At 29.8% G+C, this 19456-nt stretch overlaps 2 protein-coding genes and 1 long non-coding RNA gene across 3 annotated transcripts in view; all 3 read left to right on the top strand.

Moving 5' to 3' along the window:
• LOC132737576 (receptor-type tyrosine-protein phosphatase alpha-like) overlaps positions 1–19456 on the top strand; it is a 56736-nt gene that overhangs the window by 24417 nt on the left and 12863 nt on the right. The gene's annotated exons all lie outside the window — the stretch shown is intronic.
• LOC132737575 (proprotein convertase subtilisin/kexin type 5-like) lies at positions 7083–8695 on the top strand. The gene is made up of 2 exons (XM_060724874.1): positions 7083–7160; positions 7455–8695. The coding sequence occupies exons 1-2, from the start codon at positions 7100–7102 to the stop codon at positions 8246–8248; spliced, it is 855 nt and encodes a 284-aa protein (XP_060580857.1). The 5' UTR covers positions 7083–7099; the 3' UTR covers positions 8249–8695.
• Positions 9039–11120, top strand: LOC132737574 (uncharacterized). Its single transcript, XR_009626745.1, has 3 exons — positions 9039–9203; positions 9830–9993; positions 10095–11120. It is a non-coding gene; the product is annotated as an uncharacterized LOC132737574 (long non-coding RNA).

The raw sequence follows: 19456 nt of genomic DNA, 5'->3' as shown, positions 1-19456 counted from the left end.
TTGCCAATAAATGGTTTTCACCTGTATAAGTTTAAAGTGACAATGTTTCAACTGTGTGCCTTGTTTCGCAAGAATTTCGCAAGTCAAGACTGTGTTATTCAAGGTTGTAACAGTGTTCAAATCACACAATGGATTGCGGTTAGTCCTGGCGCTGAATTGCCCCCAGAAAGGACAAGTATTCAATGTGTAAAACGCATGCGTATCAAAAACGAATCATTGTAATCTAAAAATGGTTCTACGTATTTTGTGATAGTTACTTCTGGAATATGTCAAGACGAATGTAAATGGAAGGGGCTGGAGCTGGTGAAAAATGTTCCGAACAATGTAACACAAATGTTTAAAGTGGGGCTTCAAAAGATAACAGAAACAGTATTTGTCTACTGTGTATAGGTATTTTTTTACTCAACCGATTGCAGTTTAGTGCATTGCAAACCCGGCATGCGCATAGTAAAAAAGTGGTAAACATTACATGTGGGCCCCGTGGCAGACGGATATTGTTCAAACCCGGAAATGTAACCAAACTTTTTTGGGGGCGCAAACCCTGCGAGCAAACCTTGTCCCTGGTGGATTGCCAAAGAATCTTAAAATGTAATAGAGACAACGATGCATGTACATATGGATGTAAGGATGGACTGACTAGAGATGAATGTACTTTCAAGACTACCACAATCGGTAAAACAATGTGCATACTGCCAGGAATTCATTTCAAAATAATTAATTCATAACTAACTTCTTATAGTTTAAACCAAATTCATAATTACCAGATAAATATCGATTTATTCATAATTATTCGTTCATATGTTGAAGAATAAGGGGTATTGAAATACTTTTTTTGCCTTGTTTACACCATGTTAGAATTAACTTTGAAAACGTTGGGGTAACTTTAAACGTGCACACGTAGTAGTTTTACGTTTAACTCGTGTAATGTTATCAGGGAAAGATTATAATGCCGAATAATACTTCATTTTCTCACTGAATAAAATTCATAGAAATATTATAATGACGGTGGCATTAAAGAGATATTGAATCCGAAAGACTGTTTTAAGCCATTTTTAGTTGGCCGGCCCGGGAATCGGACCCTGCACCTGTTAAGATTATACAATTTTTGCGCTCTAAACAGATTGAAGCTTTTGCGCGCTGGGCTTTGACATAGATAACTGTTTTTTGCATTTTAATGACAAACTAAATATTGTTCCCAAGTAATGCAATTTGACTTATAGTTAGCGTTAATATCTAATTACAAGTCAATGTTATATCTACAAGAAACATCAGTGACAACAACAACCCAACAACAACAACAACAGCAACAAAAAGTCAATCCGAATCTGTAACACAACAAAACAAAACGTTTTTGTGGCATCATGGTGACGGGATGAAAGGGCTAAATTATTTTACCCATTGGTTATTTCTCTGGATTCGGATCTTGTGGCTGCCCAAATAGGAGTATTTGCTGTAATTGTTTTACCTTATTAGACGAAGGTGAATGTTTTCCCATAAATTTTGTAATGCTTAAGTTTACCAGAATTTGTTTGTTCTTTTAAAATGTAAAACAAATTCTCTTTAACTGGTGGAATTTTAATAAATTAATGAATAATAAACCATGAATTTTGGTGTTGTCGCTGGTTTTATTATGATTTAATTGTTTATTTTGTACTATCAAGTTTATTATGGTCTATTGTTTACATGTTTGCATTTTTTACCTAAATTCTAAAAAGTTTAACAGTAAAATGTAAAAAATGTATAATAATATTAAATTACTTTTAAATTATTTAAATACAGGTATTCTTGCAAATAAAACGTTTAAAAAGGATAATAAACCTTAACATTGGAAGAATTCCCAACATTACTATAAACACTAGAACTTGATTTTGGGAAGCTGTAAATGCTGAATCAGCTGATCATTGACGTGACGAATAATTACGAAGAGTTTGAGTAATAACAGGACCACAGATTAATGTATACAATGGTAATTGCTATATTATTCACTTGATAAATCTTAATATTAAATAATGTTTCTAATTTAAGGTACTTGATTTAATTATTGTTGTTCTAATATTTATTTATTGATTGATTGATTGATTGATTGATTGACTGATTGATTGATTTATTTATTTTCAGATCTAAGAACAACATTGTCAATAGACGTAAGGGAAATGAGTTTTAGTGATTTTTCTAGTGAAAACCAAACAAAATGTATTGTTAGGACTGAATTTTGTTGTTTCTCTTATTCGATACACATTTTATGGTTGGTGATAAAAGCTTTATTTCCCTAAATACAAATCTAGCACTTACGACAATAAGTTGGCAGTTCGTCTCTTTGTGTGTATATACTTTAAATCCTTAAAGCACATTTCGCTCATTCATATGTTCAATTTTTCTGAATGCTTTATCTTTAGTGTTAAGTTTAATAAATTGTTTATATTTAAGCGATTTAGAAAGTTCAATTAAACGTTTCAGAAGGTCCTGCAAAACCATTGACTTTCAAGGGTTGTATCAAAACCTGCCTGTATGTGTACTTGAAAGTAACGAAGAGGAAATAAATAAATGGGGATTGCCTTCCCATTATGAATGCAAAAAATTACAGGAAAATTATATAAACCCCTTTGTTGTACATAGCGATTAGAAATATGTCTAAGTTTAGAGCACGGCAGTTTCATTTTCAAGTTTGAATACTGTCTGAAAGACCCAACATATTAAGTCAGAAAATAGTCTTATTCTAAATCTTAATCAGTTTGTGTTTCAAAGAAAATTATTACTCCTTTGTAATTTTTCCTTTAATATATGAATAAAATGCACATGAACATTAACATTTTCCAGATTATATTCAATCGCGCCTACTGTATTTATTAACTTTTCCTGGAAGATGAATTTTATCAAAGTATAAAAGCACTAACTAAAGAATTTGTTTATGAAACGGTCTTCTGTAAGTCAAAAAAGACATAAAAGTGCTCTTACATCTTAGGACTTTATGAATTTTTGTAAATGACTAAATTACTTCTGGTGCAAAATTAATGGATTTTCCGGTTAAAGAAGCTTTTTAGCTGAGTAATGTTCCTTATATGAAAAAGGGGTGTTGGTCTGTTATTCGTTTTTTTTGTTTCCCGCTACACAGTAAATACAACATGCTACAAAGAAGGGCCATGTAGGGAACAAAGTGTCAAATCAGCCCTCAATATACCTGCTGAATTGGCTACCATTAGGCGTTACAGTCGTATGATCACTAAGCGCTCTTTGTTCTTGTTTACTGTATACCGCATTACATTGAATGGCACAAAGTGTCACATTGAATGTGCCATGATAACCAACGTATAAACACATCTTAGGATGCTTCTAATTATAATTTAAAAAATAAAGAAGTAAAAAAAAACTGGTACAGAATAATCACTTGAACTTTAACGTCGTTTGTTTGTTGTTGATTTTTTGTCAAGACAAAGCCATATAGTACACAGCTATTTAAAAGGAGTTTAAAAGAGGAAAAAAGGCTCGATTTGATTGATCTCGATCATGCATGAACGGTACTGGAAATTGCAAGCTCGCACACCCCAAGCAACGGCTGAATTCAACAATTATACAAAAAATGGTAAAATTTGAATTTAGAAATTAATAATCCGATCTATCCTGACATATTTTGTCAACTAGGCTCTTCCGTTTTTGCGTGCACTTACACGTGATATAAAAATATATATTATTAATACAAGATTCCATAATGAACTTAGTTTCACGTCTACATCATGAACAACTGACCTCTGTATTCTTTTCTTAATATAGATTTGAAATCATATTCAGAAACAAAATCATAATTGTTACATGTGCTTTGTCCTTTGTGACTATATATATTTCCTGCTATATTAATCCTAGTTTTACACACTGTGTAAGCCTTTAATTTTCACCTTGAATAACAAGCAAACAAGCAAATATTGGTTCACCATGTCCCGAAAATTGGCCGTTAAACCAAACACATGCAAATTCACCTAAGTACACTATTGTTCAATTGTTAAATCATGTATTAAGTATTGCAACACATTCTCAGACTTTTTTGAAATTTCAATTTCGTCAAGGTCTAAATAATTCTTCGGTTATGTTTGCACTTTTTTAGAGGACTTAGAACTACATTAACAAAACAGAATAAATTGTGGTTTGTCAATTTTTGAACTTTGTATCGTTATTTTACTCCTTGCTGAAGATATGGTTTTAGTAGTACATTCTATAGAAGATTTCAACTGATAATTATACGGGTTCATTTGTTTTGCATAATCAATATATTATTGGAAAAGCCGTAAAAGCATTTAACGTTTTACAAAGTAACATCAATAAGGTAGAATTATCACCATATATTTCTTTAAAATTATTTGATTCTTTTGTTGGCTCTATTCTGAATTATGCATGCCCTGTATGGGGATTTTCTAATTAAAAAAATATAGAACGGTTACATCTCAAATTTAGCAAATATATTTTAGGCGTTAAAAAAGTTCAAACAATAGTGCTGTATACGGAGAATTAGGACGATACCCTTAATATATAAACAAAAATGTTTAAATGATAAAATAGTGGTTGAAAATTTCAAATTCAAATAATATTATTTTAAATACGATATATAAAAACTCATTATTACAATGTTTAAATGGTGTCAAAATTTGGACATACCATGTTTAAATATTATTAGAAAATAGTGGTTTTGCAGATGTATTATTAAAAATCTAAGGGAAAATTATTATTGAATCCCAAAATAAACCATTAATATAAATTTGAAATTTTTTTTTGGTTTAAAAATTTTAAAAACAAAGATTTTTTTGGTTTTCCCTTAAAAAACAAAAAGGGGTAACAGATTAAACTAAAAATTTTTTTAAAAACACTCTTTATATTAAATTTAAAACATTTTTTAAATTTTTTGAAAATTTTTTTAAAATACCAAAAAAAAATTTAAAATTTAGGAATTTATTTTTTTAAACGCTTTTAAAAAAAAAATCTTCACTTAATTTTAAAAATTCAAACAGGAAAGATTATTTTAAGGATAGAAAAGATAGACAGGAAAGTTTCAAATCTCTGAGTTTTGAAGAAAAAATATTTTTTATTCTTAAAAATGAAAGTTTTTTCCCAAATAAATTTAAAAGTTTTTCGATTGATTAAACTTTAAATTTTTATCAAAAAGACCTTGTTTTTTTCCCAAAGTTCAAAAAGAAATTTGTTTGGGACCAAAACAATAAATCAGTTCAAAACAATTTTTAGAAAAATTTATTTAATTAACCAATTTTAAAAAAAAAAATTTTTTAATTGGGAATTCTATCTCAAAACTTTAGGACTTTTAACAATGTTTATTTTTTTTTTCCCCCCTTTTTAGACCCTTTTTGTTGTTAGATTTCTTGTTTAGTAAAAAATTGCTGTTATTTAAAATATTAATTCATACTTTATTAGATGTGTTTAAAATTTCTCCATTAGTAATAAATTTGTATAACATTAAATATATCACTTATTTTCAATTGAAATACCTATAACCTCTGACTATAAAATGTTTTATTATTATTCTAGTTGATTGTATATACAAATGAATACATGTTAAATGTAAGATGTTAAATAATATTTTCTTCTTCGATGTAATAAATTGACAATTTAATTGAAGATAGAATTTTTAATTGACAAAAAAAAAACAGTCTAATTGATAGCGAGGGTAATTTTTAAACGTACCAAAACGTATTTAGCTATTTAAAAGCGCTTTCTAAAAATAGCTGTGAAATAGCGATATTATATTAACCGTAAGACTAATGAATTAACGAACTTCATGACGTCAACAAATGTAAACATAGTGGTTTTAAAACGTATTTTAATTTTAGGGCTCGATTACAAAACAAGTTTTCACAAACTTATTGTCAATTAATTTTTGAGCAATTTTAAAAATATTTTAAACTGCATAAATTAACGTTTCCTAGGGGCAATAACCCCCCAAAAATTTTAAAAAAACATCAAAAAAAAACGTAAAAAGAAACTGTATTAATTCATTTTTCATGAAATTTGAGCCTAAGGGCCCCAAAGTCTTAAAAATTTGGGCGTTTTCAGATACATGAAAATGGATTTAAAATTTTTCAATTTTTAAAATACAACTTCATAAATTTAAAAAAACTTTAAACTGAATTTGGATTTTCTTAAAATTAAATTTTTTTCCCATTTTTAAACGAAAACTTAAAATTTTTAATTTGAAAATTTTAAAAAATTTTTAATTTAAATTTGTGGTATAATTGGAATTTTTAAATCTTTAAATTAAAGAAGTTATTTAGGGTTTTTCGTAAGTATGTTATACTTAAAAAAAAAAAAAAAAAGCTGTTGTAATATTTTTTTAATGTTTGAAAAAATTTAAAAACCCCAAAACAAAAAAATTATTTTTTTATTTTAAACAGGTATAAATTTTAAAGGGTTTTTTTTTTTTTAATTCTTGCAAAAAAAAAACATTTTTTTGAGTTAAAAAAAGCAAATTTTTTTTTTTTTTTTTTTTTCCGCCCAAAATATCAATCCGAATATTTTCGCGTCTTAAAAAAAAACTTTTTAAAAATCGCTAAAAAAAGGAGTAAAACTGTGCATCCCGTATCTTTTAAAAACTACAACTTTTTAAACGGGAAAAGTTTTAAAAACAAAATTTTTTCCCGGTAGTAAATTTAATGGGGAAAAGGTTAAAAACCATTTAAAAATTTATATTTTTTTGTTTTTTTTGGGAAAAATGTTAAGTGATATTCTTAACTTTTTCCCCCTTCTTTTTCCCCCCAAACCGGAAAACGGATAAAGATTGTTATATTTGTTTCAGTATAAGTATGCAAGACTCTTTGCTAAGCCTTTATTGTACCTTAATACATTGTAACTTAATTTTATAATACATTCGACATGTTTAAATTTTTCTATAATAGTGCATCTTAAACTTCTAATACATGTGACACACCATTTTTACTGATCTTGCAGATACGTATAACCACAGAAATGAAGGATTATAAAACTAGCATCGTTTCGTCATGCTTAAAACATAATATATTTGAACGAAATGCCTATACGTTGATCACATAATATATAATAATATATATGTTTTATTCTCGTGTATAGGTTGGTTTTCATAGGAATAATGTTGTCTCAGGAAACGTCAGCATTCATACTAATATTGCTCGTTGATATGGTATTTACTCGTAAGTTTTTTTAACTTCATGATAATGTTTACTTAAAAGAATACAAATGTGTTAATTTTAGTAACAACATGATTTTTTTTTATTTTTACCTAAATGCTTCTAAAATAATTTGACATTATATGTTATCCTTTTTAAATTTTATTTGATTTTCTTGTGGTCACGTTTAAATCTTTTATATAAACGTATTTATAAATTCTGACTGCATATTTATAGTTCCTTACATATATATTTGGAAATACAAATGCATATATATTACTACAAAATTGTAAATAGGATAAAAATAAATATTTACAGAATGTCCTGTTGGCTGCAAGTTATGTTCCGGTTCAAATTGCACAAGTTGTGAATCATCTTACTTTTTATCACATGATTTGTGTTCACCATGTCCCAAGCATTGTGACAGCTGTAACAGCTGGGATGACTGTACTTTATGTAAACCAAATAAGCATGGTTTGCATGCAAGATGTGATTTCAACTGTGATGGTAATTGTCTAAACAGTGAATGCGATGATAAAACTGGAGATTGTACTCAATGTAAGCCCGGTTTATATGGATATCAATGTCAACACAATTGTAGTTTATGTGAAAATGAACGTTGTGATTTACGTACCTGCTCGAGTGATTGTAGAGCTGGATATTATGAGATTAGGTTCGGTGCCGTAACATTTTGTCAGGATTGTCCGACAAATTGTAAACATTGCACGGATGGGAAAGCATGTTATATTTGCAATGATAGTTTTCACCTCTATAAGTTTAATGACAATGTTCACTGTGTGTCATGTTTGCAAGCACGGCAATGTCCGGACTGTGTTATCCAAGGTTGTAACCAGTGCCAAATACACAATGATTCGTTAGTCTGTGCGGATTGCCCAGAAGGACAAATATTCAATGGTAAAACATGCGTATCACACACAGCATTGTGCTCAAAAGAATGTTCTACGTATTGTGATGGTAATGGAATATGTCAAGGCGAATGTAATAAGGGCTGGACTGGTGAAAAATGCTCCGAAAGATGTAACAGTCAATGTTTAAAGTGCACAAAAGAGAACCGAAATAGTTGTCTACTGTGTAAAGGTAATTATTACTAAACCGATTGCAGTTTAGCCTGCAACCCGGCATGCATATTAATGAGTGGTAAACATACCTGTGAACATACAGGCGGATATTGTCTAAACGGATGTAATCAAACATTTTGGGGCGACACCTGTGATAAATCTTGTAAAAATCTTAAATGTGATAGAAACAACGGTGCATGTACAGATGGATGTAGGGATGGACTGACCGGAGATAAATGTACTCAAACTATCACAATCGGTTAATTATGTGCATATGATTACTGCCAGGAATGCATTTCAAAATAATTAATTCATAAATATGTCCTCTGGTTTAAATCAAATTCATAATTACCATAAATATCGATTATTCATAAATATTCGTCATATGTTGGAGTATTAGGGGCATTGAAATACTTTTTTGCCTTGTTTACACATGTTAGAATTACTTTGAACGTTGGTAACTATAACGTGCACGTTTATACGTTTTCATTTTTAACTCGTGTAATGCATCAAGAAGATATAATGTCGAATAATACTCATTCTCACCGAATAAAGTTTATAGAACATATTATGGTGGCATTTGAAAGATATTGATTCGAAAGACTGTTTTAGTCATTTTAGTTGGCCGGAAATCGGACCCTCAATGTTGAGATTACAAATTTTGCGCTCTAACAGATTGAGCTGTGCGAGCTGGCTTGACATAGATGACTGTTTTTGCATTTAATGACAAAATAATTGTTCCAGTAATCATTAGACTATAGTTAGGGTAATATTTATTACACGTCAATGTTATATCTACAGAAACATCAATAATAGCAACAACATCAACAACAACAACAACAACATCAGACAAACCTTTAATACAACAACAAACTTGTGCACGGTGTGAAGATAAAGCTGATATTTTTACCATTGGTTATTTCTCTGGATTTGGATCTTGTGCTGCAATAGTAGTTTTTGCTGTATTGTTCTTCCTTATTAGACGAAGGTGAATGTTTTCGCTAATTTAACTATTATACAAGATGTTTGTTCTTAAAGCAGCACGCCTCCAGATTCCTGCTAATGTTCATGAAAATTTGAAAATGTATTCATAAGTAAAATATTGTTAAGCTGACAGAGAAAATAATATGCACATTTCAAATGGCACTTACAACCAATGTAAATTACAAAACTGAGGTCAAAATATGCAAAATTAACCCTTACTGCGTTAGTAACGCAGTAGAAATATGGTGAAAATCACTGAAAAATTGGCCATTAATCGCAAATAACATGGAAATTATTACTTTTATCTTTAGTATTTTTACTTTTCATAAAACCTCAGTACATTTTTCTCAAGTTTTATTTTCTTGAAATATTTTGGCTCATCTGGAGGCATGCAGCTTCAATGTATAACAAATTATCTTTACATATGAGATAAATAATAGTAATGATAATGATGATGATGATGATGATTATCGATCAATCATGGTGTTGTTGTCTCCTTTTATTTATTATCATATTGACATGTTTGTTCTTTCAAGTTTATCTTGTCGGTTGTTACTTTCTTTTTTACATATTACTAAAAAATGACTTTTATAATACTATAATAATTATAAATTATACACTTTAACACAGGTATGTTGCAAGAAAAACGCCCCAAAACAACAAACCAAATATTGAGAATCCAACATACTATAACACTAGAACTGATTTCGGCGCTGTAAATGCTGAGTCGGCTGATGTGACTAATAATTACGAGAGTTTGAGTAATAACACGATCACGGATAATGTATACAACGGTATTTATTATGTTTTCTATTTCATAAATCTAAAATTATGATTAGTTTAAGTACTTGGTTTCATTATTCTTCATATTATATATTTATTTATTTATTTTCAGATCTAGGAACAACATTATCGTAGATGTAAGAGAAATCAGTTATTGTGATTCACTAGTGAAAACAACAAAATGAAGAGTTAGACTATATCTGTTGTTTCTCTTATTCGATGCAAATTGTATTGTGGCGATAAAATCTTAGATTCGTTATCCCAAATATGCACTTACGACAACGAGGTAACAGTATTGTCCCTTTGTGCGTGAACACTTTTAACCTTTAATGTCCATTTAAGCTTATTCACATGTTTCGGGAATGCTTTATCATTCGTGCTAAGTGAAGTATATTGTTTAAATTAAAGCGGTCGGGAAAACTCAAGCTAACATTTCGGAATTCCCCTAAGACTGCGTCGAGATAGTGTCAATTGCCTATGTCTGTGTACTTTGAAAATCAGCAATGATAAAATATCATGAATTCCCTTCTTTTATGATTAATCAAGATACAGTAAATGTTGTTCAAACCTGTGAACATAAACTAGGATAAGAAATATGTGTCAGCTTAGAGTGTAGCAGCTTTTTCAAGTATGACTTCTGCCTTGAATGTTGAACTATGGTTCTGAAGGGTTTTACATAGCAATTCAGAAATCTGAAATCAGTCTTCTTACAAAACTTATATAAATTTGTGTTTCAAAGGAAATGTCCTTAATTATGACTCCTTTGTTAATGACCCCTTTAATTCCTGAATAGCAATGCACATGGAAAAATAACATTTTGTGGATTAGATTATGCGCAATCGGTTTTTTTAATATTTCTTAGGAAGACGATTTTAATCAAAGTCTAAAGTATCTGACTAATATAAAATATTTAAGCTGTCGTTTGTTTGATATTGTAAAAGCTGTCTTACATCATTCGACTTTAAATACATTTAGTACTTTCTATGAAACGCAACCTTGACTTGAATCATTCGTATGCAATATATCTGCCATGGAGTGCATACGAACGTCTTTTAGATTAACTCAAACACAATAGGTTCAGTTTCTAAAATGATTTTTACGCATTACTCAATTTATGAGAAAAAAGTCAACAGTAAATTGTTTTTCTTCCTGTAACAAAATGCAGTAACATATAGAATAAACAGATAATGAGATTATAGCAAAAAATATAAGTTTAATAGAGAAATAACATACTTTCTTTGGACCAAGTATCAAATACTAAGTTCCTTTCTTTTTAATTTTTAAAAAAAAACATCATGGTTATTAGTTATGGCACTTTAAATTTATTAAAGTTACGTTAATTAGTTACTTTTCTTTTACTACGAAATACTACCGCGTTATACTTAAATACGTGCATTTAGTCCTGCGTGTTCTGTTTTAAAATGCTTCAATGTTTATTACCCCTTTATAGAAATATTTGCACATTTTATTTTCATATCATGAAAATGTCATTAAAATATGGCTAAACCTGGGGTTACTGATGCATATTATATATTCAAATCTTTACATAACTTTGAAAACGAATTATTTACCATAATTAGGTAGTTTTCTCTACTTCCATCTAGCGATGTTGTAAGTACAGATATCATTTTGGTAAATACATATGTATAGGCATATATTATTGTAGCATGGAAACTACGGCTCTCGTGTGTTTCTAACTTATTTACCTTATATTTCTTTAAATACGTTGTTTCCGAATATGTCAGTCCTGTATTTGCAAAAGGCTTAAATTAAATGTCCAACATACTAACTTACCCATTTTGTCATAAATCTTATCAGTATGTTAAGTTTACAACACAAACATATGAAATGTTACATTATCTATAGTATGTTTAGGTAATAAATAACACTAAAATGTTGAATAATTACATTGTTATCTAATCCTACAATATTACTTGTTCTAAATATAAAATGTGTAAGTTTGTTAACTTTACCTTTTTTTTATTTCCATTGATCAATATAAATTCTTACTTAATTGCTTTTTGTTCAGACAGATACTAAGTCCTAGATATTGTACGCATATGTCGATATGTCAATGTTACAGAAAAAAGTCAATTCGGTGCAATAATCAAACTGGCAATGTCATTCCAATAGAAAATTTTAATTTATTATTGAATCATAGTAAGCGTGACATACATATATACTATGGTTATATAGAAACAACAACATTTTATCTTTTATTTCAAAGTTAAATATAAAATTCATACTTATACCATTGAATAGTCTATCATTGACTTGACATTTTACATTATTTGTTTTTTGTTCAATTTTGATGATGTTAGATAATAATACATATTAACAACGGTTAGTAATGTTCTTTCAAACTGCATCAATTATACAAGCACTGTTTGCTTATAAAATATTTGCTCGTAAGTACTATATTATAATCCATGATCTGTTTAATTAACATATGAGTGATAAATTTTGGAAAATACATTAACTGTTTATATTAAATATCGTTTTAAGTTTTGGTTGCACGAAGATTTTGTGTTTTAGCCGTATTTATATATTAACTTTAAGAATATAACTGTTAAAGTAGCTATAAGAGTATATTTTAAAACATATCACTTAAATGTATTTGATGATAATTGTCCAAATAGTAAATACATAAATGATCCGCTATATTAATTCCAATCCTAGCCTGGTTTTAATATGCTTATATTTACATAAATGCTTGCAAGGTTGTTAAGTTGGGTATTATCAGTATTAAACCGGATAATAACGGTATATTAAATTTGTTCGTAAAATTGTCATCATTGTTCGGATGTGAAAACATGTTAATCATGCAATGATGGTTTCATTTTTATAAATTTGATGGCAATGAAAACGGATTCCCGTAAAAAGGACACCAAAGAGATTGTACGTGGACGAAACTGAATGTACGAGTTACAATCCCTGCCCTCTTAAGTACAGTGTTCGAATTAAATCTGAAATCTAACTTGCCAATAGGGCAATTTATAGATGATTCCAACTTGCCCCCCCCCCCTTGCCCCTTTTATGTTTGCGGAGAAAGTCAAAAATCAACTAGAATACAAATTTGAATTGAAAGTGGTTCAATTTATGAAAGTGATATTATGATAACCTATCAACATGAAACACAATGGAATGTATTGTAGTCTATGTAATTAACTAATAAATTGTATTAATATTGTGTCAAGCTATGTTACCTGATATACAGTTGATTAATACTGTAACTTTAGTTCTCAAGTCATATGTTAGCCAAATATAAATGGCAAATCATTTACTCCTCAATCTCATCTAACAGCATACTTCAAAGAATTCCAAAAGTGCTCTTCAAGCATACTCTAATCTAACATTTAAAATTTGTCTATTTTCTATTACCTGACATCTGATAAAGTAGAAAATAAAATCACAAATGCTAAAGAGAAAGTGAACATATTAATTTTGTCTACATTGCAATGGATCAGAATATAGTTAATTTTGTCATCCATCATGTACATTAAGTGACGGTAAAAGAACATAATTTCTGAAATCTCATAAGGTCATGTGAGTTATTTATTGTCCATGCATAGATAATTATAAAATTGAAAGCAATTATAGCAAAATGTCAAATTATCTTAATATTAATCTGTTCACTCATTCTATACCTTTGGATGGGCATAATAGCAACTTTGCTCAATATATATTTGAAATTAATTTATAAAAAAAACATAATTGTTACAAGTGCTTTGTCTTTAAGGAATTTGTTGGTAATATTTTGTTTTAGTTTCAACACATTGCCCTGTTTACATGTATAATTGTTTTTAAATTAAAAATGGAATTTTAATTACAAAACCTCATAGTAGGGCAATTATAACTTGCAAACATACGAGGGTGTTCAAATAGGGATGCAACTAGGCCAATATCTCGTTTTTGTTAACCACATTTTGTACAAACTATTTGCATGTATCGCTTTGATGGTTGTGTAAGCTCTCGAATGATACAATACATGTGTAAATCAGTCCAATCTAGCTTTGACAATAGCTCGATTAACGCTATCTACTCGTGTATACTAAAGCTAAAATGGTTGGGGAAAAGTCTCCTTACACTAACCATATGCGGTAATATATCAAGTATTCTAGGTATACAGGCGAATGATATATTAAATGAAATATGCGTGTGTATGCGAACAATTAACATATTTTTTCATCTGTCACACGGTGGTGTAAGAAATAAGTGGTGTGGATTCAGTAAAGGATGCACATAATGCATGCCGTCCGGAAACTGCAACTTCGCCAAAGAAGGTTGAAAAAGTTAAGGATTTGATTCATACTGATGCAAGATTTACAACTAGGTATAGGGCTAAATGCGCTCATATCTCTGAAGGAGCTGCTCATACAATCATCAGCCGTGATTTAAAAATGAGAGGGATAAGTGTCAGACGGATACCCCATCTCCTTACAAAAGAGCAAAAACTTGCTCGGTTACGAATCTCCAAACAGTTGTTGAAACAATTTTCTAAATACAACAATCGATCTTTCGCTAATACCGTCACTGGCGTTTCTTTTTTATGAACCAAAGCAAAAGGTACATGACAGAATGTGGGCAACCAAAGGAAGTCTAAGACCTTGCATAGCAAAAGGCATAATGAGCGTGAAAAAGTTTTATGTATGTAATATTCATTACCAATCATGGACCTTCTATTCACATTGACATACCAAAGGGTAAACCTGTATATGCATAGTTCTACAAAGGCAAGGGCCATAGTCAGCGGTCATTGTATGTCGAGCTTCCTAACCTTCCTCATTCGTCAGATCTTGTCCCTTGTAAATGTTTCCTGTTTCCGGGGCTTAAGAAAAATCATTGCTCGAAAAAAATATCAAACGCGAAAAAATCGGTTCAGCTATTATCCAGTGTATGAACAGTATGCCTCGATAAGATTATGAAAACGTATTTAAAAAATGGATTAAAGGACTTAAACTTTGTACATCACATAATTATTTTGGCACTGTTTGTTAAGCACTTCTGAAAATTGACCCACTTGCATTTATATTTGAACACTTTTCGTATTCAACCATTGAAAACCGCTCTAAAATTGCAACAATGGCGACATATTAACGTTAGGCTTATGAATTAACGATTTCAAGATAAAACGTTTGTCGTGGTTTAAACACATTTATCTTAGCTCGATTGGGAAACAAGTTCTAGCAATTTATATTTATCCATTTTAACATATTGAATACACAAATTAATGATTTCAATATTATGCATTTGCGTTTTCAGCGTCACCACTTCACGATTTCACTAAAACGTGATTGTTATTTATTCAACTTCAGTAATTTCAACCTTACGGTTTCGAATAAAACGATTTCGCGCTTTCACATCCATGAAATTACAAAATCAAGAATTTAGAATTCAAATTCTTGAATCTATAATATTAAATTAGTGATTTAAATTTCATGAATTTATTTTGACATCTTTACTAGTATTTGTATGCAAATTTGTTAAGTTGAATGTGTGTATTTTTGAGCAACAATGAAGTTAAAAATTGTGATTACGTAATTTCGATCATTTTAAAACCGTGAGGTCGACAATTATTTATGAAGTTAAAAGTTTAGAGACTTGAATTCATGATGAAGTTGAATTGATGATTCGTGAAATCGAAAGCGGGAATTCTTTTAGCTTCAATCTTGCATTCATGGAGTTTAAATCGCGAATATGGGAAGTTTCAATGTAACCATCGGGCTTTCGTAAGTATGTTATACATTTTAAGCATTTTTATAATATGTTGTATGCTTGAATACATTTACAATCTCCACAAAGTAGATTATAATTGACTTTCATTGGTATAATTTAAGTTTTTTTTCTGAAAATCGCATTAGCAAAATACAGTTTTTGATTTAAAAGCGATTTTTCCTATTTTTGACCGTATCAATCCGAATATTTTGCGTCTAAAAATAACATTAAAATCGCTATAAAAAGTGCCACTGATGCATACCGTAACAATTTAAATCACAACATTTAAAGAGGAAGTTTTAAAGAGGTAAATCTAGAAGTGAGTAATCGGGTAGCTATATATTTATCCGTTTTTTTTCTTTTTATTGTTTTGTGTGTGTGTGTGTGTGTGTGTGTGTGTGTGTGATGTTTTAGGAATATGTAGTGATATTTCCTTTTTTCTTTCACGTTTTCAAACACGAATAGCGGATATTGGTATTGTGTATTTTACTTGAGGTACTTGCTACTAATTGTCATTGGGGCGTCCGTGGCCGAGTGTTTAAGGTCGTTGACTTCAAGTCACTTGCCCCTCACCGCTGTGGGTTCGAATCCCGACAGGGACTTTGGATTCTTTCATGTGGAGAAGCTATCCAGCTAGCTTACGGAACGTCGGTGGTTCTACTCAGGTGCCCATTCGTGCCTGAAATAATGCACCGAAGGGCACCTGAGGTCTTCCTCCACCAGTAAAGCTGGAACGTCGCAATATGACCTATGCTGTGTCGATGTGACGTAAAACCAACAACAAACAAACAAATACTAATTGTCATAAATATTGTATCATCATTCATGTTAAGGACATACTATAAGTATTACTTAAAAAACAGCATCGTTTAGTTATGCTACAACATATATATTCGAGAGAATTCCCATAACTTCTTATCGATATGCATATTATTCGCATTTTCTAGACTGCTTTGCACATATAATTACGGAATAATGATGTTTAAGGAAACGTCAGTATTTATACTGGTACTGTTTGTTGATATGGTATTTACTTGGTTGTTCTTGTACTCTATATTAATTTGTCTTTTAAAAATACAAGTATGTGATTTCTTGTCACAACATGTTCCTTAAATTTCATAAATGCATACATAAATGTTGACTTTTTTCAATTTTCTCCTGCTGGTCTTAATAACTTCTTTCGGGTATTATATCTTTGCCAGCTTACTCGTGTTAACCCTTACCAACACATTTTCGGGACCGAACGCAAATTTCGCGACAAAGGGTCTTACTTTATTTGTAAAGTAAATGTTTCTTAGCATTTTCAATCTTCAGTTTGTTTCAATCAAGTCATGGTTTATCAACACAATCTGAGAGGGTCTTTCCGTTAACTTCAAGTTCCCCGGAAAATAAAATATTATCCCGCATACTTTTATGGAATGACTAGTTTTAAAACTTATTGGACTATTATAACAAAAGAAAATAAATAAATAAATAAACAAACAAACAGATAAATTAATAATATAAAGCGTTATAACTGTTTATTGAACTTTAGTCGTCGATTGGACCTTATAACTTAAATCTTCTTTTTAATAATTGACATATTTTGAACAGCCATACAAACAAACATGTACTACTACTACTAGTAATAATAATGATATCTTTTTAAAGTTTCTTTCTCAAAGGTTAATGTCCTTTTCTGTTTGCTGCTATATATTTGTACCCATCTTAATCTTTGTTAATACTCATGCTTATAGTGTTTTAACATGTTTTCGTATCTATATCTTATAATGCTTAAGGAAAGGACAGCTGCTAATTTTGCTAGAACTTGTTGTACACTCATTTTGCCCTTTGTTAAAAGTGTTGTTATGTGAAAATTATGTTAAAAACTGTATGCAAAGGGCGATAAAACATTATTTTACTAAATAAAATCTGGAAAGAATATTAGATAGTTACTGTAATGAATACAATTATAACTTATATCTTATAACAACCGATAATTACTTTTACATTTTAGATCTGTATCTTTCTTTAAGATAAAAAAATTATAATGTGTATAACCATGGAATATTAATGTAATAAAAACGGCATCATTTGTACTAGCAATGTTCGTTGATAAAATATTTGCCCGTAGGTACTATTACGTAATAATTCATTATCAATGTTAACATTTAAGTATCAAAATTAAATTCATGATGAAGTTCATATTCAACCAAAGCGTGAATATTTTTGGCTTAAATCTTTAATTCATGAAGATTAATTCTTGAAAATGGGAAGTTTCAATATTCCCACCTTTCGCAAGTATGTTTGACATTTACAATACTTTAGAAAGTATACTAGTTATATGTGTTTGGTACTTTAATACATTTAAATCTTTTCTTAAATTGCTATTTACTTTTATAAGCATCATTTACGATTCGTTATTCTAACTGCAAAGAAGATTATAAAGCTAATGAATTAAGAGCGATTTTGTTCCTTTTTTTGACCGCATCGATCCGAATATTTTTTGAGTCTAAAAATAACCTTTAAAAGAGAGTCACTGGTGCATACCGTCTCTATTCAATTCACAACAGAGAAAGAGGAAGTTTTGAACCGGTTTATTTGGTAGTGATTTTTCAGGTCTTTAAATATTAACTTAAAGGTATTTATATATTATATCTTTTCATTTTTGTTGTGAATGATTAGTGATAGTTCTTATTTTCTTTCCCTTTTTTAAACAGGAATAACGGACATTGTAGTAATTCTTGCAATGTAATGATAAGTATCGCTTCTTTTTGTTAAAGTTAAATTGCACATTTATAACTCTGTATGACATTTTGATATGGATTACATATTTTATTGTAATGAATACAAATCACGAATATCAAATATGTACTATTCTGATTTTTTGAGCTAAATATATAACAAAACAAAAATAAAAGAAGAATAATTAAAGCAGAACCGTTTAGTAATGCTAAACATATGTATTTCCGTATATTTAACACATTACTAACTCTTTATAGAATTCTCACTTTTAGAGTTTCATAAATCAATACGGAATAATGTTGTCTAAGGAAACGTCAGCATTTATACTAGTATTGATTGTGGATTTGGTATTTACTGGTAAGTTATTTTACTTCATGATGATTTGTACTAAAAGAATATAAATGTTCAAATTTCTGTTAATATATATTCTTTGAATTTCCTAAATGCATCTATAAAATGTTGATTTTTAAAAGATTTTTTATTGTTATTCCAAAGTTTTTGTGGTCAAGTTTAGAATTTTTAATTTTTATAAAAAAAAATCTGACTTACTTAGTAAGCATATTTTTGTCGTGTTGGGCTCTCGTTAGGGATTCTGTATTTCTCTATTTTATTTTGTGGTTCTTTACATGGTTAATGTGGAAATATATTAACTAAAAAACTGTAAATATGCGAAAAATATAATTATTTACAGAATGCTCTGTTGGCTGCCAATCATGCTTTGGTTCAACTTGCACAAGTTGTGAGTCATTTTACTTTTTAACAAATGGCTTTTGTTCACCATGTCCCGAAAATTGTGAAAGCTGTAATATCTACGATAACTGTACTTTATGTACGCCAACCACTTTTGGTTTGCATGCAAGATGTACTTTCAAGTGTGATGGTAATTGTCTAAACAGTGAATGCGCTGATGATACGGGATATTGTATTCAATGTAAGCCTGGTTTCTATGGACTGCAATGTTTACGCAATTGTAGTTTATGTGAAAACGAACGTTGTGATTTACGTACCTGCTCAAGTGGTTGTAGAGCTGGATAT

This window comes from Ruditapes philippinarum, unplaced genomic scaffold (genome assembly GCF_026571515.1).
Source record: "Ruditapes philippinarum isolate M1 unplaced genomic scaffold, ASM2657151v2 ctg4603_1_1_1_1, whole genome shotgun sequence".
NCBI classification, from domain to species: Eukaryota; Metazoa; Mollusca; class Bivalvia; order Venerida; family Veneridae; genus Ruditapes; species Ruditapes philippinarum.
Note: the sequence above shows the minus strand (reverse complement) of the source record. Positions and strands in the feature narration are given on the sequence as shown.

What these genes read in the sequence shown, in the direction of transcription:
- LOC132737575 (XM_060724874.1), top strand. Translation starts at nt 7,100, where the DNA reads ATGTTGTCTCAGGAAACGTCAGCATTCATACTAATATTGCTCGTTGAT. An exon ending in CGTTGATATGGTATTTACTC is followed by an intron (nt 7,161 to 7,454) that starts GTAAGTTTTTTT and finishes AAATATTTACAG; the next exon opens with AATGTCCTGTTGGCTGCAAG.